A 22159-nucleotide genomic window follows, 5' to 3' on the forward strand; every position below is an offset into this window, starting at 1 on the left:
GTTTTTAAGCACGAACATATATAGCCATCAAGAGCCGTAAAAAATGTGTCTCGTGAAAAACTAGTCTGTCATCTGAAGGTGGAGATTATTAGCGTAAGTAAACCGCTCCCTTGCTTCTGTAATTGTACAGACCACTAACACGGATCTTTGTCTTAAAAAGGATGCATTGCCCAACGTTCCAATCCTATTGCTTGGTGTGATGAGATCGCAGCATTTTCTTTTTTGTATACTCGAATTATAGAAATCGTTTCATCGTTGACACTCAGTATCTGGGGAGAATATGTTAAATACAGTAGAAAAATAACAGTTTTATTAAAAATACATTCCTATGTAAACTTTGCAGGATAAGGAAAAAAAGGAACCGGCATTTTTGTCAGGAGAAGAAGAAAAACGAGCGGAACTAAAGGTGACTCTAGTCAAATTACTTACAACTAATTGCTTGCATAGTGTGAAGAGATTTACGGGATTTTTGTACATCTTCAGTGATCGTTTTTCCGCGTATTTGAGGCGAATAAAGGCACTCGAAGCATTTCATCGGGAGACAAAAATTAAAGCTTGTAACAAAAGGCGTGTAGGAACTTTACAGGACTAGTGACAGCAAAAGAGATGGGAACTTAACGCCAGCAGAAAAGGAAAAAAGTGGAAATTAAAAAGGTTAATCTGCACAAATTCCTTACTTCTACCATTGTATGTTGACTGGCTAATTATATAATATATTAGGGAGGCTGTTACTCGTGTGTGCAAATTAAATACTGTTGAGAGAGATCTGGTGTTAAGCAACAACCGATTTGATAAATATTTCTTTCCTTTCTTTCATCTATTCATGTACTACGTAACAGACACCAGAGGAGTGGGTAGCTGTTAGTTATGGCAGAGACCTGCGGTACATTGGCCGGGTGGTGAAAGAAGATAAACGGGCCATCAGGATACAATTTTTAGAGAAAAAGGCGGATGGTTACTTTCAACTAAAAAAAAGAGACGAGGAAACGGAAAAAGACATCGTTTTTATGCGTAACGTGGATGTGCAATGGAAAGGGATCGGTCGCTACGAGGTTCTTCGCGAAAAAGAGATAAGGAAAAAGCATGAGGAGTTTTGGAAGACACTCCGTTTGAAAAAGAAGGTAGTGATCCATCCTATTTTCTCAGCTAATCACTTTATTTATTTATTTTCTCAATCTGTTTGGTAGATTAGGCCAAGGCATACAAAGCAGAGAAAAAGTATGGCGAGACTTACAAAGATATTTTACTTTAAATTATTTTATTTTGAAATGGTTACCAGGTAGAATCCTACTGGAACATAAACGCGCACTCCGACCTTTCTGAAGTGGTGTGCCGAGTTGGCGTAGACGAAATCCTTGTTGGCGACTTTAAAACAATCCAACCATCGATGAGTGCAGAAGAGATCGAGATGATGGAAAAGTTTTCTCTCCGCTTCAGGGAAGTTGGTTGGCTTAACGACAAGGTACGGTTTTTAAGTATTTTATCTCAATTGCGGGCATAAGAAAAAGAGAAATGTTTTGGTGGGTAATTATTAACTATTTTTGGTTACGTTAGAGGGCAAAATTTGGTTCGGAATTGACTCACTATATGCTTTATTTTACTAAAATTAAAAAAAATCTGTTTCTATCTTCTTGACAAAACTAGATAGTAAATGCAAGCCTAAAGCTGTTGGAGGTTTCTAGTAGGAAGATGGTAAGTCAAGAGAAATACTGTACTATGCGTGGCACCTGCTTTAGGGAACAGAGGGAGAGGGTATAACAGAAGAAGGTTAGTTGTAGCTCGCGCTTCGCGTCGGAGAGTACCGCTTCCTCCTTAAGCTTCTGCCACTAAAGATATCTGCCCTTATTTTTTCATCATTTTGCAATTGTTAGTTTTACTGAAAGTAAATCTGAGAAAAGTTAACGTGTTGTTAACCATCTCTTAACCAGGGTATAAAAGTCTTTGCCGCGGAATCTTTCGTAATAGAAAAAATAAGGACATCAGAAGAGCTCTCTCAGTTGAAGTCATGGAAGTGGATGAAAAAGGTAGGTTGAAAGTGAAAAATGATTTCTGGGAAGAAACTAATAGTTTGGCCTTTTCACACTCTTACCACTATTAGTTCATGAAACATAGGGCTAACAGTTTCTTGCGCAAAATATAGTAAATAACTGACTATACCCCTCTTTTTCAGATTGACTTTTCAAATCAAGACTTGGTTTTACTACCTATGTGCCATGCCAGTCATTGGACGCTTGGGGTATGACTTCTTTTATCTCTTTACAAGACGGTACCACTGAATAATACGCAAGTACCTAGTATGTAATTGGCCCCTATTTTGTGAAGGTGAAACCTTTCTTGGACGAGAACAGGAGCCCATAACTCCATGGGCCCCTGACAAGAATCAATAAAAGGAACTACATCAACAACAGTTTCTCGCCCGCTCCGCCTACTCTTTATAAAGTACAAAGCAAAACAATAATTCTGATATTTCCCGGGAAAGAGTACATTTGTTCACAAATGTTTCTTTATATTTTACTTCTATAAAGGTTGTTAACGTAAAACAAAAAGAGCTTCTTCACTACGACAGCAAGTCGGAAAAACAAGGAAAGTCGACGACGAGTGGAGAGCTTTTTTTCAACTGCATGAGGTATAAACTGCGTTTATAATAGCCCCCCACCGCAGAAGTGTGTTGTTTTTATTATTTTCTATTTTTTTGAAGGAATGCATACGATTTTTTTTGTGTGCGTGTTAAACTTTCACAGGAAAATAATGGCGGCAAATAATATGGACGTGCCCTCTTGGAAAAACATCTCGCCCACAACGCCGCAACAGTGTGACTGGCAAAGTTGTGGAGTTTATGTCATAAAGGTGGGCTCAAACACCAATTGTTTCTCAGTTTCTAAGCGAGAAAGTAATAGCGAGCACAGTTTTGTTTGGCTTCTTCTTGTAGGTGGCTGAATTCGTCGTAGAGGAAAAGAAGCCCTTCATTTCACAGGTAGAATATCATTAAAACTTGTATTACATTATAATACGGTTTTCCAAATCTTTAGCGGCCATAAAAAATAACATCTTGTCTTGTTATTATTTAATCTTCTTTAAATCTCAACTAAGTGTACATTTGGGGTAAATCTCAGGCACAAACATCAAAAATGGATATTTATTGTTGCTACACAATTTCTGGTATGTTCAGGAGGTTTTGTAAAAAGTGTCGTTCATCCTATTACGCTTATTACTAAGTGCTGTCGTAGAAAATAAAGAATTGGAGCCAGTTGTTGTAGAACCTGTGAAGATCTAAAATTTGCATGCGGTTTTAAGCTTAAGACAACTTCTGCTAAAAACAATTCAAGTTTTCCACTTAGCGTAATTCCAAGTCACATTTGTTTTTGTTTTTTCTCTCCTGCTCAGGATGAAGTCAACAATTTGCGTCTACAAATAGCTCTCAACTTGTTGAAGAATTCGCGTTGAGTTCATTCACTAAAAATTAAATTAAGGGAATCTGTATCTGTATCTATAGAAATGAACAGTCACATATAGAAATGTCTTGGGTATTGAATACAAGTTATTAAGTATAAATCGTTGAAGTCCGGGGCTAAAACGAAAGTAATTGTTTATTGCTGCTCTGACTCATATAGCCTCGTATATTTGTCTCAATCATTTGCATAGAAAACCAACTTGCCATTCAATATGCATCTTGCTTTAGAACAATCAAATGTCTTAAAAACCATGGTAAGCATATATCTTATCTGAGTCACCTACAGGCGTTATTACGCACGCACTGGCGGGAATAAATTGACGAACTTCTTTATTTCCTCTGTTCATTCACGTTCAAATGTTAACTCAAAATATAAACACATAAGGAAAAGTTGTCCAGTCAGTAACTGCTTGAGAAAGTAAACGCCGCCACCGTTCTGGTTACATTTTTGTGAAGCGAATACTCGTTAAGAAATGGCTACGCGTGAACGCGAGACGGGAGAGACACGAAAGAATGAGCCAGAACCACGTCAGTTTGCGATAAAATTGCTTTCCTTGACTCGCTTACATTTTCTCTCGTCGCAGACGAAGATGATTCACGGGTACAAGAAACATGCCAAATAAACTCTTTCAATCAGTATTGAAAAAGTAATTTTAAGAAGAAAAGACGAGAAATACTTCATAATTATGATAAATGAGACTCAAATGACGCCCAGAGATACATGTACATGATACTGTCGATACAGTTTATGATCAAGGTGACAATAATCTGAAACTTGATCAACGGTCATCAAGGGTCAATTCACCTTGTCGATATAACCCGAAGTCTTCAGTTTTAGTTAAACGCGAACAAAATAATCACCTGACCTGGGCTTGACGCGAAGCCCACCAGTGCACGACTTAACCTTTATACTGATATTGTAATTTGCTGATTTGCTACGACTACAACGTTTCTATGAGTCAAGACAGCAACGAAAGGACTTTGCCGCCAAAAGGGCGCGAAAATCATTCACGAGGTTATTGACCTAAAGAAGCTACAAAAGTTGCTAGACACCGAAAATGGTAGCTGTGGATTCCTTTCACTGTTTACTCGTTAAGGATACAGAGTAAGATGGCCTTACATTAACAATGGTTACTACTGCAAACGGCAACCTGTGCCGATGAAGTGCCGACCGCAAAAGGTAGGAATGTTTTACGTTTTGTGTTAACCCAGTGCAATAAGGTGCACACGTTGCTCATCAGGGCGACTAACAGCCAACTTATAATTACTACAGTTTGCCTTAATTGTGTCTCCTTTAGTCAGCTACTGATGTTGGCCTCACTACTGAGATTTCGTTGATTTCGTAGAGAGGCAGGTCTTTACCACCACTTGAATTTTATAAATAGAAGTCAGAGGAGTAAGAGTATTTGTAGTAGGTTTAAAAAGTAAGCTTAAGAAGAAGATTGTAGCTTTCCAAAATCCTGAATTCAAGATTTTGGCTGACTTCAACATTTTAGCTTTCCAAAATCCTGCATTCAAGATTTTCGGGGACCTGAAGATTTTAGCTTTCCAAAATCCTGAAGCAATAATGAGGCTGAAAATCCACGAAAGTTGTTAGAGCTGTGGCGATGGAAAACGTGAGCAGATTGGATTCTTCGGAAACCACAATGGAGATGATTGAGATAGTTCCGAGGACAAACTCGTTCTCATTCGCTACCGGGCGGGATGATTCCGCTATTTTTATGATTATTTATCATCACATGATGAAATTAGAAATTTTACTATCCGGCTGTCAATGAAACAAAAATGCATATCAGAACGCCGGACACACTCTTATCGATCTGTTTCGCTTTAGAAAAATATCGTTGAGCGGACAATAATCTCAACGCGGGGAATCTATCACAAGCCTGAAGCAAAACTGAATCACGTCAGTACTAAGAGTAATTCCAGTCCGCGTAAATTTTGAACGCTGTTAAGTATCAGCACTTTTAATGGGTAACGCTTCAGTTTTGAAAAGGAGAAATTTTTTTATTACCCGTTTTCCAATGTTGTATAGTCCGGGTTAGTGATGTTTGAAAGATCACTTGTCCCTTAGACATTTTCATGTCGCGTCATGAAGAGGTTCTGATTTGTTTATATGTGAAATATTCCGCTACTTAGAATTTTAAAATAGCGATGATGTATAATGATTGAAATTTGAGCCCCCTTCTTGTTTGCTATAAAGTTAGGATGCAACAAGACTCGCCAAAAGGCGATTTTCTGGGCGGCCAATTTTCCTGAAGGAGGGGTTGAATGCACACTTCGGCCATGAGGCATCTCGCTTACCATTGCGTGACGTAACATCTCATGTGGGAGTTAAACAGTTACTCCATTGAACATTATACCCTTTTGGAAGACTTTCGTGACAAGAAAAAAGACTACTATTATTAAGCACCTTTATGGGAGCGGTAACAGTATGTCTTTATCTTCATTGTGTAAATGACCTTGTAACCAGATGGTAGATGTCTTATCTTTTATTCATTTTAAGATCGGAAACAGTGTGAAGTTACTGGTATGATAAGAGAATCACTGATTGGCTCATATGCGAGATATCCCAACATTCCAAAATATCACGTCTTTGTCTTAGGCCATGTGGCATGTCGCTTACCATTGCGTGACGTAACATCTCATGTGGGAGTTAAACAGTTACATTATACCCTTTTGGAGGACTTTCGTGACAAGAAAAAAGAGTACTATTATTAAGTGCCTTTTCAAATTCCACCAATATGAATAAAAAATAAACAAGTGAGCCATTCTAAGCAGACAATAAGGGTTATTTTCACGCACATCTCCCCCCAATCCCGCTGCTCCCCGAAATATAGTGCGACTAATTTGACCTAACCGTTACGGGTCAAAACGCTGTTAATAAGAAGCAGTATATTTCTCAATTCTGGTTCTTAAAACTAGCAAAGCGATTTAAATTTAAGTTTTGTTTTTGTCTGAAATTGCGTTATAAAGCCTTTGTAACTATCCTAGTAAATATATATAATATATTTTTTTTACATGGTGATCTACAATGAGCACATTCCCCAGGACATTCCTTTGTCCGTTTATTCCCGGGGGAGGAACTCTCTTACATTAACCCTACAGATACTGCTCTGAAATAGTGTAAAGATTAGATGAGGCGGACGGTGAAACCCCACTCCGACTTTCCAGAAATACCCCCCCCCCCCCCCCCGAGAAAAAATGAAACGTCGAAGATAAACTGGACGGAAAAGATGTGTGTTCCCAGGTATTTGAGCTTTCAACGGAATAAACCCAGGCTTTCTTTGTGCAACTGCATCAATTGCGTATTTAACTGTCATGATCTTCTGTGCTTTAGTTCTTCATCCCCAATTTAAATAAATATATAACATTCATATATTCATCATTTCAGTAGCGAAGTTTCATTGAAACTGGAGAAAAGACACTCCTTCAACTGATACTCAACGGTGGTCGGATTAAGAATAGTTTTTTTGCACTTATCTTGAAATATTACCAAATCGATTTTTGACTTTTTCTTTTGCGTCTAAGAATTCTGTTATTCTCTCACGTCTTCTGGCTTCGCATCCGAGCGCCTGTGAGGAAATTAGTCGGCCGACAAGCTATCAAAATGCTGAGTAACAACAAAACCCTTCTCGCATAACCAAACTGACGGATTTTGTGTTAAGTTTATGGGAACGATGACAGTATGTGTTTATCTTCATTGTGTAAATGACCTTGTAACCTGATAGTAGATGTCTTATCTTTTATTTATTTTAAGATCGGAAACGGTGTGAAGTTACTGGTATGATAAGAGAATCACTGATTGGCTCATATGCGAGATATCCCAACATTCCAAAATATCACGTATCTTTGTCCCCATTTGATTGGTTTAGATGCGGGATGATCCCACACACTTAATAGCACTTACAATAGATCGTTCTGATTGGATTATCAGTGAAATATCCCGAGAAAAAAGGCCTTACTCTCCAGTTCCATTTTTAAATGGAAGTTTCCATTTTTAAATGGAGAACTGTTAAAAATGCAAAGATACTACAAAAAGAGAAAGAGAATCTTAGTTTATTATCACTTGAGAGCAATAAAATTAAAGGAATGAACAGCTCTTCCACACAGAACAGAGAAAAAGACAATCCTGACTTTTCACCAATTGCAAGTTCTTGAACAGGCTCTCCATTCGGGGAAAAGGGGCTAACTATGCAAGATACAAAGAAGCCTGATTCCAGGCTCATTTAATAATAATAATTCCGATATTTACCCTGGGCAGTATTTAAAGCACTGATCCTAGTGAGGCTGAGCAAATGCATGAAACAAAATAATAATGTAAATTTTAATTCAAAAATAGGGTTAAGAATCCCAACTGGCCAAAGGCAAACCAGCTGGCTATTTAACAGAATAGCCGCGAATTTGAACTTGGGACTACTGTGTCCAAATCCAGCAAGTTGGGATTGTGAAAATTACATATTTGCCCAAAAGTGAATAAGATGGGGTCTATAATTAGCCACAGAATAGACTACAATGGGCTAGGGGCTCTGAGAGACCAGCAGCACATACCCAGCAAAAGTTAGTACCCCCCACCCCCTCCTCCTTCCTCACCCCCAGTGGTTTCCCTGAAAAATGATGTCTGAGGAACAAGCACAGATATGCCATAGTGATGATGTGCCACTACCCAAATCTGGGTGGTGCCTTAGATTGGTTGAAAATTTGCTTCAACCAATAAGAAGGTATGAACTGTACTAGTACTTCATGTTTTAAGAAAGTTGAAAACAACTTACAGAATCCAAGTGCTGTCAGAATGGCATATATTGATACCCAAACAAGAAGTCCAGCAATCCACCTGAAACAAATGAGGAGACAAATGATGGAAATTATTGAAAATAAATATCAAAAAACATAGTTTTGTGTAAATTTTGTGAACACTCAATTTCTCAAAGGACAATTGTCAGTCCCAAGGGAAATAAAAAACAGTGTACTTATCCAACATTTTGTGGGGATAACAAGTTGCATCATGAGGAACATGAAAGTCGCAAACTGCTTGATGACAAGAAAAATGAACCGTGATAATTTAGGTGAAGAATGACAATCAATTTACTGTAGGTGAGAGTAGGTGGAAAGATTACTGCCGGTAGTCTAAGAGGACTATCATCTAGTACATACCGCATGACAATGATGTATAAGAATGAAGCAACCATGGCAATCCCCATAGCCCTGTTTCAGCACAAATTTACACAAGTGAGTATTCTCTGTTAGTGACATGTATACAACAAAGTGCTATATTATCTATGGTCTGCCCTCTTAAAACCAAATAGTGATAAGTTTGTTTGGAGTTGGAACAAAGTTCACATTTTGATGCCGATTTTGTACTACAATGAAGCAGCATTTTTTTGGTATTTAGCCCTTTCACTAGTAAATAAAATATGCCATGACCATCAACAACCCCTGCAAGCCAAACGCTTTTAAGAAAACTGCATTCAAGTGCATTTTAAAATAATCATTTTAGTGTGATTGTTACTTACGCCAGAATCCAGTACCATGATTCCTGCACATCTGCTATTACCTAGCAAAAACAAGCAAAGAACAAGTTACATGTTGTTTGATAGAAGTGAATTCCAGTTTGCTCTCGATTACAAGTAGTGTGTGGTAGGGCTAAAGCATTTTTTAATGACTAACCTTTTGGCCAACATTCTGCAGGTTGAGTAATGCTTGCACAGCTCTAGATGGAAAATATTAAGAAAAAAATGTAGGGCTAAATTGGGAATTTAGTCCATATTTGAGCATTTAAACTTATTTACTTGCTGTGAAACTTAACAATATATGATTATATATGATTTTCACATATTCAAAACTTCATCATCATCTTTTCATGGGTTTATAACGAACCAATTCAACGACTTGCTCCCAGTTGGCTTGCTATCTTTATTGGTAGAGAGCTGCACCAGTATCACAGAGGTCAAGGGTTTGAATCCATACAAGCCTGAATTTTTTTAAGCTTTCTTTTTGCAACTGCAAAAGTTGTGTATGTAACTGCGATGATCATCCTTCATTTAAGACTTAACATCGTCATTAAGCGAAGAAGTTTCTTCTAAATGACAGAATCACTGCATCATTGGAAATGCCTCCTAGGCATTTTATCAACTCTAGCAATAAACAACAGAGACAAGGTTTAAAAAGTAGTTAGGCTGAGCAATTTTAAAAACTCCAATTTGCAATCTGTTTCAGTCACCACTGTTGCCTGATACGAATCCTAATAATTACTGTACTTGTTTTGTACAGTGCCATAAAATATTTTAAGAAAAATAAACAACAAATTTATGTTTTACTGCTCAGACAGACAGTTACAACTTACAGTGACCCTTCCTCAACATCAGCAGCAGATACATTTTGCCCAGATGCAGTTTGAAGGCTTGAAGTTATCGCATCTCCAACAACTGTTGGTATACAGCGATTGAGAACTGACAAAAGAGAAGAGAAGTCAGTGTGGTTTTATTCAAAGCAAAATGTACAGATTTTTTTTTCTCACTAATTGTAGCTCCATGTCACTTGTTATTTGTAACATCATATTTATGCAGTAGAATCCAGATTTTTGAATCACCTTCGGAAAAGCAAATTGGTTTGAATTATCATGTTTGAAAACTGGGGGGGGGGGGGATGTAAAATTACAGTGTTTGACTGGTGAAGAGAAATTAGGTTTGGTTTGAATTATCAGGAATTTCAGAAAAACCTGAAGGTTTGAGAAATTGGGAGCAAAAGAGCTTTTTCTAGAGATACACGTAAAATAATAGCTACCAATGTAACTCACACTAATGTAAAACTTCCAGACATTATTGATTTGTCACCGGAAATTTTGCCAAAAATGCCATTTGAAGCTAGCCAAGCCCTTTTCTAGTCACTGTCTAGTCAAAAAGGACCAAAACTGCCCAAATTGTTTGTTAATTTTGTTCCTGATGTCAAATTTGACAGCTCTTGAGTTAGGGTGCACACAAATTTATGCAGATTGTTATCCTCATATATCTTAAAGTAAGAAAGGACATACCATCAGAGCTCTTGAGATAGTAAGGGGCACATCTCTTGTTCCTAATCAACTCAATTAATTCCTGTTAACGCCACAAGAAGAAGATAAGTATATCCAAATAGCAGCCACATATAAATAATTAGAATATCAACAAAATGTAACTAGTGATAACCAAAGGTTACGGAGAGCAGGCAACAATGATCGAAGGTCAAAACGTTTTTGCTCCAACAATGTGCTTTGTGTAAGTTTCACGCGACAGAAGGTCAAAACAAGCGTGATCAGATTACAAGTGAGAGAAGGTCCAAACACGCGTGATCAAATTGCGTTCTGTGCATTTCATTCTTTCTCAGTGGAAGTCCAAACGAATGCTGGCTACATACATGCAACGCAACTTTTGTCCATAAATATCCCATCAACCATTAGATTAACCAGACGATCATAGAGGGTTCATACTCTTTAATTAAGCTCTTCAAATTTTCTCACTTAATTCCATGAATTCTTCCACAATGTTTCCACGTTTTCCATGGCCTTATGTTTAGCTGTTAATTTTCGAAAATTTTCAAAACCTTCCTTGTTTTAGGGTATTTTTTGACCTAACTCAGTTCAAGAGACACAAATTCTGGTGTCCACCAATATGTGTGCCATTCACGCTGTTAAATTTTTCACCTCTATCCTACATTGTCCTTGCTTTGACATCTGCAACTGGTAACTAGCCTACAGCTGTACGAAACATAACTTAAATTTTCCGTGACTTTTCAGGACCAACAATAAATTCCATGACTTTCCAGGCCTGGAAAATGAAATTCTTAGATTTCATGACTTATTTTCAAGATTTTCCATGACCTGCAAAAACCCTGTGATAGAGAATGTGACCATGCAATGTTGTAAGTAAACAAAACATAAATGACATAATTACCAATGTGCTTGGGGTACGACCAACAAAGTTGAGGTCATAATCACAGACAAGATCTGATACATTCACGTTATATCCTAATGCATTCTGGTCTGGACACTGCTTTGCACAGCGCTAAAATAATAAAACCATTTCAGTTAGTAGAAAAAGTTGGAAACAAACAAACATATTCAAACTGAACACTTTAAGATATTTGGACAGGTTTATTTTACTTGAGTTCTTTGCAGGAAGAATTTCTAAACCGAACTTTTCTCAAAAAGCTAATCAAAAGTTGAACAATATATTTTCTTAACATGTAGGTGTCCTTGAAACAAAAGGTAAAAATAGTAAAAATTTGAGCCACAACATACTTTATTAGACAAATCATAGCTTATACAAAAATACATCATTAAATGATGTATGTATGTATTTTTTATTGTGTTACAGCTGATCTTTTTTTCCCTGGAGCAACCCAAATTTAGTCCCAAAACTTTTAAGGTAAATAAAGTTACCCTAGCCTACACTGACCTCATGGAAAGCAAATGTTGAAAAACACACCTTTAACCAGAACAGTATGTATCAGAGATTTTAAAATCTAACCTGTTTTGTTGGGCAGGATGCCCCAAATAATTTTGTTGAAACTTCTGTTACTGAAGCAATGCACTCTGTCAAGTCAAAGAACACTAGTTTGGGCAGATCTCTGTAAAAGAGCATGTTAAAGTTACAGATTAGACTGGCAGCAAGATGTCACTCTTTTCTTTCCTAGGGGATACATTTTTAACAAGCAAAGGGAATGGTTACTAGTTTATTTAGTTGAGTTGCAAATAGTTTCATGTAGCTGGCTTAAAGAACGAAAAAAAATTCACCCAAAATGTTTTTCTTGTTCACACACAAACAGTCCTACACTTGAAGTGATTGAGATTTTTGTGCAATTTCACTGCTTGACTTCGTATAAAGATGACTTGTATCAAAATTGACTTTTTATCAAAATGACCGGCTACCAAGGGAAAATGCCACATACACATATGTTCACTTCACAGTGATCTGCATCAGCATGAAATAAAAACAGCAAAGCAGCTTACATGTATTTTATTTAAAAATATATTATTATCAATTTAATTTTTAACACTTAAATAAATGCTGTACATCCTGCAAAACTGACTTTTGCTTCCACATTGTACTTGAAAACAAATATCAGCACAGCTGTGAACATACTTTTATAATAGTGATACCAATACATTTTCCTTAAATTTTGTTGGAATTCACATCTTTTGTTTCATAAATACAATTTACTTAAACACCCATTCATTTTTAAATTCAAACAAGTAAAGACATACCTGACATTTGAATCATAACCACATATATTCCCTAGAGCAAACAAGAGGATATATTTCAATATCATTGACAATTTTCACACGACATCACATTCCTGCATGGTTGGTCACTCCAAATATGAACGTGTAGCAGTTGCATGTACCCGTACAAAGCAGATTGTCACATTGCACCTTGCAGCACTGGGCCAGCTGGGTTAACCCAGGGTTAGTGCAAAATTTGAATTTAGATATGAAACCTTTTAAAGGCATTATTCAGTTTAATTCATGTTGTCTACAATTCAATGATTTGATGCTCTAAAAAGAATAAAAAAATTATCCAAAAAAAATGCATTTGAACAAACGAAAAAGAAACCTAGATTAAAATTTAACCCCAGGACCCTGGAATAAAACATAGAAGCTTAAGGATCACTTACAGTACATAAAGCCCACTCCTGAAAATTCTAATGAAAAACACCTTTCACAGCTAGTCAAGCTGTTTCTGGCCACTGTCTAACCAAAAAGAAGCAAAATTGCACAAATGCTGCTGTTGTTAAGCACTGAATCTTATTATCCTGATGCTAGATGTCAGCTTCTGAAGTTTTGACATGTGCAAAAGGCAAAAATTTTCAGATAGTTTTTGGGTTTTAAGTATAGCACTGCCTCTTGACTTTCTACTTTTCTTTCCCTCTTCCCCACTTCTTTTTCTATTTCCTGCCCCTTCTTTCTTTAATCTTTCTGCTGAACGTTAATATAATGAGGCTTCATTTCCGTGAGACTGTTGGAGTACATGAAGGAAGTGCAAGTGGGTAGAGGAACAAGTTTTTCCTAAAAATATTTAGGTCATTTTAAATGGTTTTTGCCTTAAATTTTTTCTTCATCTGACTGAATCATGCTCATTCTGGTATATGGTTTAAAAGATCTCTTCCCCCTACTCAAGTTGAATGTCAAAGTTGTGACCATTAAGACTGATGTTGTCACAAGTGTAATGCACAAGAGACATGGATCTGCACTAGGGTGGTTGTAATATGAATAGGTTAATTAATCAATACATTCAAGCTCCCTTAGTATGCACACCAACCCTGAAAGGGACAGGGAAAAGAGCTGTTCGCCTGTTTGTCTTTGGGGCCAAAAGAACTGCACAAGTCCATGAAAAAGAGGTTTCCTTACTACGAAAAGGCCCATAAGGACAGGTTTGACTGTTAAAAATGACATTTTTACTATTACAGTACTCACTGTTTACAAACATCCCCCACACATGTAAATGAATGATCTACATGTACACATTGATCTGACCAGATTATAGCATTATTCAAATATTAAACTTCATCAAGAAACACTTTACAAGCATAAGCAACCAGAGCTGACCTCAACAGGGTTCGACATCTGTTAAGCTGAGCCAATTGCCACTGAGCTATGTTGTGGTTCAAATTTAATCTTTGGTTTGATTTTTTTTAAACCAGTTTTAATTTTTCAAACTAATTAGAAATTTTTAATACTTAACTCTTTCTCAGTTATTTGTACCTCTCCTTGTAAATACGGTGTAAAATGAAGTCACATTTTAGTAAGCCCTCATTTTAGTGATTAGGGTTTAAAGCATTTATTTCAAATGGTTAGCTTTCATGTAAGGTTATGGTCAAAGCACAGTTTCAGTGATTAGGGTTAAGCCTTTATTTCAAATGGTTAGCTTTCTTGTAAGGTTAGGGGTAGTGTTTGGCACCCAGTTTTGTGATTGGGGTTAAGTACTTTGTTTGAATTGTTTGGGTTACGATTAGGGTAAGATTTCGTGCAAGCACTTGATCGAATGTAAAAAGCAAGTTTTCCTAGTCGCAGAAAGACAAAAGTTAGACACCTGAGGCTCCTGGGCTCTGCTACAGCAAAGTCCTACGTACAAGTAAGAAATAAAAAAAATAAGAAATACTTGGCTTTGGTGACAACAATAAATATTTATTCTGTAAAATATTATTTTACTTGCAGCACAACAAAATAGAATGTTTACAATTCATCTACCATTCAACTAACAAAGTCAAGAAAACATTGACGTTATTATTAAGAATTTTCAGCCAATTTATATGCACCAGTAAAGGAAATTTCTTTTTCATAATCAAGTTTTACATAAATTTGTTGCTGTATATGGGAAAAGTCTGGAAGGTGCAATGAACCCTTTAATTATGCGACCAAAAAGTGTCACTACTTTCACATAATTATTTTCAATTTCAAGCACTATTCCCAGAAGTAAATTTGGGTGGAAAGGAGATTTCTTGTCCACTCTTAATTTTAATTGAGCCATGTCATCAAATATTTTGTACACTTTCTTTCTTGGATTTACTTCAGACCGTTTGATCATTTTGGTATTGTAGCTTCCTGTGCTTCTTGAATTTCTTTTCTTTTCTGCTTTCCTGGGCCTTCTTCAAGATCATGGTCTAAAAGTTCCCTTTTGGCCTTCATGTGAAACACTGCTTCATATGGTGTCATGTTGATAGCATGATGATCAGTAATGTTCATGATGTAGGATGCTTGCATTGTGTACTTGAACCATTTGGAGATTTAGAGACCACATGTGCTCATTATCAAGCTTCTCATGTTTTCTTTGAATGTACGATTTGACCGTTCCACTAGCCCTTGAGTTGTTGGAGTCCTGGCTGCTCCATGGAGAAGTTGGATCTGATTAGTGCTACAAAATGCACTCGATGATAGAACTCTTCTTCGACAAACACATTTACTGACGATTTGTTTGTCTTTAAAGACTCCTGTAAGACTTTAATTTTGGCTACAAACGTTTCTTTAGAAACACAATTGGCAATTTCGTCGAAGTCCGCCATGCTTCTACCTGGTAGAAATGCACATGTGCGAATGTGTTTAAAGGGGCTATGTCAGCTGGAGAGCATGCGCTCTGAGGTTATGCAAATTACTTTCAACTGTCAAAATTCTATTGTCTTTAACGCATGACTTTCTCCATCTTCTCTGTCACGTCCAAGGCTCCGAATTTAGAGAGGTTAACAAGCGAAATGGGTTTAGATAAGGGATATTTCGATAGAATTTACGGAACGTTTCTTCTCTGGTTATGCTAGATCAAGAATAAAATTGTGACAACAATTTTACTTGTAGTTTTGAAGTAAAAACGCATGCCATTCATAAAATAGATCGCAAACAAAAATTCAACAACAACATATTGTCTTATTCAACAAAATAAATCGAAGTTGTATTTTACAAACGAGCTACAAAAGACGCTAGACCGAAGATAAAGACCAAGACTGTTTCAAATCATTAACAATTAGACTTGTCTGTCGCTAGTGATTTTAAAATTTAGATGCTGATAGAACAAGAGACATCAAGTCTTTGTTTTGATCTTAGGGAAACATACATTATCGCGCAAAATTGTGCGATCATACCGAATCACTGCGACGTCGAGAAAAACAGAACCAAGCATCATTGGTATACTACTCCACTATAAGCAATCCGTTCAGTGTTCTCCCTAAATTTTAGCTCAGCAGGTAAGGGACCATTTATGGACGGTAAGGCAAAATATATACTTTTCTAAGAGGGGGGGAGGGGGGACAGTGGAGTGAGGGACATGGACCCGCCCTTACTGGGAAATTTTTCATTCCCATATTTTAAGACATATTTTACGCAAATCTGCTGTCGTTATCTTTAGACAACAAGTTAAAACGTTTGATTCCAATAATTTTACTATGCCTTTAATGTTCTCTTTCCAAAATGCATGTCCCTAAACAGGAAGGCTGTATACACAGTACAGAAACAAAATTATGCACGGGCAAAAAGCGACGTAAGAAATTGATTATTGCTGTGCCGCAAGAACATGCAAGCCACCGCAAGAATTGAAAGTGCCATGTTTTTTGCGGACCCTTTGTGGTTTACCCGCAAGAACTTTGAAACGAAAGAAGTAAAAAATCTTCACCACAAGAACTTTGAAACCAAATAAATCAAAAATCTTCACAGCAAGAACCTAGAAAATTATCGCAAGCCTCAAGAAGGCGCATGCAGTTCTTTATAAGTGTTAACCTGAAAGAAGTTTATGGTGTTTGTCGCCTTTTTGTTACAACATCGTTTTGTAGCGTTGATGCTAATTCACTCTGTGGCAGTAAAAGGTAATCATGCAAGGACACACGTAAAATGTTGCCTGAGAAAGCGAACAGCTTTCTCTGCTTTTTCTGAAAAGTGAACACTTCAATCGTTCAGCTTTTCCAAAGTTACATAAAGCGTGTGAGGCGTTTGTTAAACAAAACTATCTGTAGTTTCGAACATCTCGATCATTTGGATCATTTCATAGTACAATACCATAGTCTCGGCAAAACAAACCAAAGGGGCGTTGAATTTCTGCCACAAGAAAACATAGGAATTATTTATTACTTTAATGCACTAATTTGAAAGAGCCTTTGGTGAAAATATTCCTTACTTTACTTTAGCATTTTTTGTTTCCAAGAACGCTTTAAGTTGACACAGTTGCACGTGCGGTCTCAAATTACACGGCTCTTTTGCGAAACATACTACGATCGTTCCCTATTTTTTGAAGCCCTGCTTTTTTTATCAAAATTGTACACATTTCCTCGCTTAAAAGGTTAGCTTTGCACAAGATGATTTTGTATATACCGTTTCTAAATTCACCGATCATGAAACATGAAAGTATTTTTAGTTTATCTAAATTTATCTAAATTCTTCTAGTTAAATTTATAACCGCAAAAGAAGTTCTTACGTCTTGCTGGATTCAAGCGCAAGCGCCCTGCAAAAAGCCGCATGAAGTTGCAGCTTGCGGACGCAAAAAGAAGTTCCTGCACTCGCATTATTTTTGGGCTGTACGTTTTGTACTTAGGTAGCTATACTTTTCCATATATTCATTCATTTTCTTGTGAGGATCAGATCGGATCGCAACTTGCATATTTTTTTTTTTAAAAAATATTTAATTTTGGTAAACCTTTAAGCTGTTGCAGGCGGTAAGAAGTGTTGCTTCAGGCGGTAAATTTTACCGGTTACCGCCTGATAAGGAGAACACTGTCCGTTGGTAAAAAGGGAAAGTAAACTCTGCTATTTTCCAAAAATATGCTCGAACACAAACAGTTAAAAAACATGGCATTTACAGGATCTAACTCGTACTAAGGTGCCTCTATAAGTCCGTTGAGAACAATCTGGACGAGCAAACGGTCGTGTTTATCTTTGCTGTGAATCCAGATAAATACAAGAAGGAATCTAGCCGAATTTTATAATGTTTCCTTCCCCAGGAGTTTAGTTTTGTCAGGAAACTCATGGCCTGATGCTCTTGTAATCGTTTACAAAAAACGGCCGACGCCAACTCGATAGCCGCTTCATTATATGTCCACATACTTTGAGCACAAGAAAAATCCAAGAGCCAGCAGCCTCTAAAATAACTCAATAGAAAGGTTCTGTGAACTATAGGGAAGATTCCATCAAAGATTCCATCACTCATTGTGGAGTAGCCATCATTAACTCTGTCATTACAACAGCCGCTGATAAGAGGACACAGTAAATCCACGTAAAAACATTCCACAGGCAAACAATTTCAAAATAACGCCAAAAAATTATTCTGTAATCACCATAGAACGATTCTTAATTCAAAACTTCGCTAACTATTGAACGATGGCTGAGATTTAGACAGATAAAAACAGCCTTCCAAAATCTCCGAGAGAACTTGAAAAAGTCGGGACGACTTTTTCAAGTTTGTTTTCATTGGCTCGCGCATGTGTGTGGGGTGACATAGCCCCTTTAATATATGCAATATGAATAAATTACAGTTTTGACCGAGAGGAGCCTGAGACGAATGGGTAATAACAAGAGAAAGAAATAAAGGTGAATGTGCATCAATTGCTTGCGTGGTCAAGTGGATAAGGAAGAGGACTGCAGATCCAAAGGCTGGAAGTTCAAATCCTGGTGCGTACCAACAAATATAAAGAAAGGGAAAGAGACAATAGTGAGAAAATATGGGGGGTTGGGTGAAAGGTAGTAAGAGAAGTAAGAGGGGTTAGGAAGAACTAGGTTCAGAGGGGAAATGACAGAACAAGGAGGGAGGTGAGATGCAAAAGAACTGAAAAAACGAAATTTTGTGATAAGCACGAATTCTTTTTAAGAACCCCCCAAAAAGCCAAGCCCCTATTTTTCAACCACACCCCAAAAAGGGAAAGGCCCTTTTTCAGACAGTTGGTAAAAAAACCAGTTTAAAAATTTCAAACCAGTTTGAAAAACTTAAACTGGTTTGAAAAATTCAAACCAAAGGTAAAATTTGAACCACAACAGCTATACTAGTGATCTTTGAAATCTATTAGCCCAGTGCAAAACTCAGTAGCCCATGCAGTCCATTGCTCCTTACCAGACTCTCTCTTCACCGCCCTTATTTTTCACCCTCTATAATTATGGAAGAAGAGACTCTTTGCAGCATCTTCTTTTCAAACTTTCTACTCTTCTCCAATTCGTTTTCTTTTCCCTTTGCCTTTTTGCCCGGCGGGGGCTGAAAGTTTGTTAGAAATCGCTCCATAAATTTGCCTGATCTTCTTAGCAATCGTGTTAAGCTAAGTGCAAGACATTGTCACACACATAAAAAGCAGACAGTCTTGGGTCCCAGTGATATTCACGATGGACTCAACAAAGGTTGATACAAGAGACATGATGATGATGAAAGAGGCCATGGAATGGTGGTCATTTTTGTACTTTCATCTATTATTATCCTTACAACTTAAATTAATTTTTTCCCGTTATTATCAACTTAAAAGAATGGAATGAAACTACTCAATTCATTCAAATTTTTAATAGCCCATTGGCTAGTAAAGGAGACATTTTAATAACCTGATATACAAGGCTACCGGAGATGTCAAACCCTGCACAACAGAGAAGCTGTAAAGAGCCAACAGCCCCTGCAAAGCTACAGTGTATTAGTACACACCCAATAATTTCATGCAAAAGAATACTGGTTAGCATTGTCTCAAATTTAACCTGGGGTCAAATTAATAAACCTTTAACAAGTGTAATTTACAACTGCAGCCTTGTTTTAGAGTCTGAAAACAATAGCTGCACTTGTAAATTACACTAAGTCTTGTAAAGTTTTATTAAATTGACCCCTGGCCTAAATTCATTTAGCCTCATATGAAACAAAATAATATTACCATTATGTTGATCTAGCCCATTGTTTTGCAAGTGTATGAGCTTATCAATAACAAACTAGTTACATGTACTTACCATCAGAATCAACTGAATTAAGCAACTTGTAAGGATTGCCTTTAATGTAAGCTGTAGAAAACAAAGATAGCTGAATGATGTAAAATATATTTGGATTATTACTTGGTATAAAAGGGACAGGGGCACCCCACAAACGAATCTTTACGAACAAGTCAGAAATGTCTAATAATGGATTTCTCTATGCTTTAGAAATATGTTTTATTAATTTATAGCTACGTTAAATGCTATCTATCTGTTTAAATGTTTTAGGGGTGCTTTGGCCATCTCGAAATTTTAGGCTGTCCCAAGAAGCCTTAATTTTGTCGAAATTGTGAGGACATGGAGTAACCATGTACTTTCATTACAACACATCCGGGGACATTTTTTTTATACCAAAATTCTTTTCAGGTGACCTTTTTTTCCGATGATTGCCAAATCTTGGGAATAAATGAGAAAAATTGACTTTCGAAAATTGGAGGGAAGTTAGAAGAAAAACTCTGAATGGCTTAGATGAATGGATCAATTAATTGTACAGAAATGTTTTGTCTTTCTTATGTTATAAAAAATTCTAGGTAACGTGTGCTCCTTCAAACAGATATTTAAAAAAAACAGTCACTGGGTGCCCCTGAAGGGACATGAGTGAAAGAAAAAACATCACCAGCCTGGAAAAGGACAAAAAAAGTAAATGAGTGTAGGAATGACTTACCAAATATGCCCAGGGCTACCATCCCAACAATGTATAGGACAAAGAGAATACAACAGATAATGTCTGTGCAACTCCTAAAAAATATACAGAGTATAAAATTAATGTGGCTAAATATCATTTAGGCAAAGTTAAACTTGAGTGAGTTGGCCAGCGGTCTTAGCCCACTCCAGTATGCGACCTACAGGGAAGCCCTCAGAGAATTGCAGGGCTCCTTGTGTGTTATTTTGCTAGTGTTGCATTGCACTGTAGCTTTACTTGCTGATCGTAGCGCATCAATTTTTGCCTTCTTGCAAGTCATTGCGGATTCTTGCTCTCTCTCTCCTCCCTGCCTGCCTGGTGGTTTCATAAGTATTTTCTCAGGTAAGTATTCTCTTAGGTAAGTATCTCCACTGAATTTATTTAGTGCGATGGTGCCAGTTACTGGCCGCTCTCGGGTTGGTTCCCGCTTCCAGGGTTGCCATGGATACCTCCTCTCTGCTTGTTGCATTTGATCCCCCCACTAACCCTTTAAGGCACCTGCTCCCTAGCTCATCATTAGCAATGAGTTTAAACATATGTTAAACCAATGAGCAAACTTTTCACCCCCAGGTAAAGGGTGAGAAAAGGAAAGAGTGTAAGAGCTATCACACACCTCAGAAATTTAAATATAATGAAAGCAATGTAGAGTGTAATATTATCCTCTCCCCTTATGGGACTTTTCAGGGATAAGGAAACAAATAATTTAAATGGAACATAACATGGTTAAAAATCCCAACTGGTAGGAGGAGAACCAGTTGACTATTTTACAAGTGTGGCCGAGGATTTGAACTCAGGACTACCAAGAACAGTGCTCTGACTGCTTGGCCATGCTCCCTCCAAAATATATCTGCAAAGCTGATTGCTGAAGAGTACATTGTTTGCGGGAGTATATTATACGTTAGTAAAACCCAACTAGTGGTCTACTATCAATGCTGCATTGTGATTGGTTGTTCTACTACTAGGCTATATGTTAGAGCCCACTAGTAGGAAAAAGTACCGCCTTTGAAAACCAAAACAATGGCGGCTGAATTGCGTTTTGCTAGCTAAAGTTGTTTTGGCTCGATATTTTTTTACCAACTAGTTAGATGTTACTAAAACAATATTATTCCTCTCGCCCTCATGGCCTCTGAGTCAATAGCCGTTTCGGCCTTCGGCCTCATGGGCTATTGACTCATAGCCCAGGCTCAGGGAATATTATTTTTAAATATCTCAGCCAACCAGCCGGCAAGTCATGACAGGCATGAACAAAACATGGTCGCTTGTTTGCACATTGTGCATTCCCATTTGGGTGTCTTGCATTGAGTCCTCAGCGTCAAGACACAGATTCTCAGTTCATTAAGCTTGTTACTGTAGGTAAAGTACAATGTAAGTTTCAAGAAACTGACATGTCATGTTTGCATGACAGAACAAAAATATATTGTGCCAGTTTCATTAGTTTGACTCTTAGAACTCATTCTTTTTAATTCAAAATGTCTTGATCATATCATTACATGTACTGTTATGGTGCAGGAAAGAACGGGGCAGGAGGGGAGAGGGAGAGCCTGCATGAGAGGCCCATGAAAATAGTTTCCCACCCCCTATCCAATTATCT

General features: G+C 37.3%; 1 protein-coding gene and 1 pseudogene across 1 annotated transcript in view; both read right to left on the bottom strand.

The window, feature by feature from the left end:
* The window catches only part of LOC140936261 (choline transporter-like protein 4), a 60858-nt gene that overhangs the window by 36298 nt on the left and 2401 nt on the right, over positions 1-22159 (bottom strand). Inside the window, exons 3-13 of the mRNA XM_073385702.1 lie at positions 20551-20624; positions 19866-19916; positions 12690-12720; positions 11953-12052; positions 11377-11487; positions 10482-10542; positions 9795-9900; positions 9119-9161; positions 8965-9005; positions 8606-8656; positions 8224-8285 (exon numbers count right to left, since the gene is read on the bottom strand). Coding sequence (XP_073241803.1) covers positions 8224-8285; positions 8606-8656; positions 8965-9005; positions 9119-9161; positions 9795-9900; positions 10482-10542; positions 11377-11487; positions 11953-12052; positions 12690-12720; positions 19866-19916; positions 20551-20624 — 731 coding nt within the window. The remainder of the gene's footprint in view (positions 1-8223; positions 8286-8605; positions 8657-8964; positions 9006-9118; positions 9162-9794; positions 9901-10481; positions 10543-11376; positions 11488-11952; positions 12053-12689; positions 12721-19865; positions 19917-20550; positions 20625-22159) is intronic.
* LOC140936656 (uncharacterized) lies at positions 14712-15484 on the bottom strand (annotated as a pseudogene).

This window comes from Porites lutea, chromosome 5 (assembly GCF_958299795.1).
Source record: "Porites lutea chromosome 5, jaPorLute2.1, whole genome shotgun sequence".
Lineage (NCBI taxonomy): Eukaryota > Metazoa > Cnidaria > Anthozoa > Scleractinia > Poritidae > Porites > Porites lutea.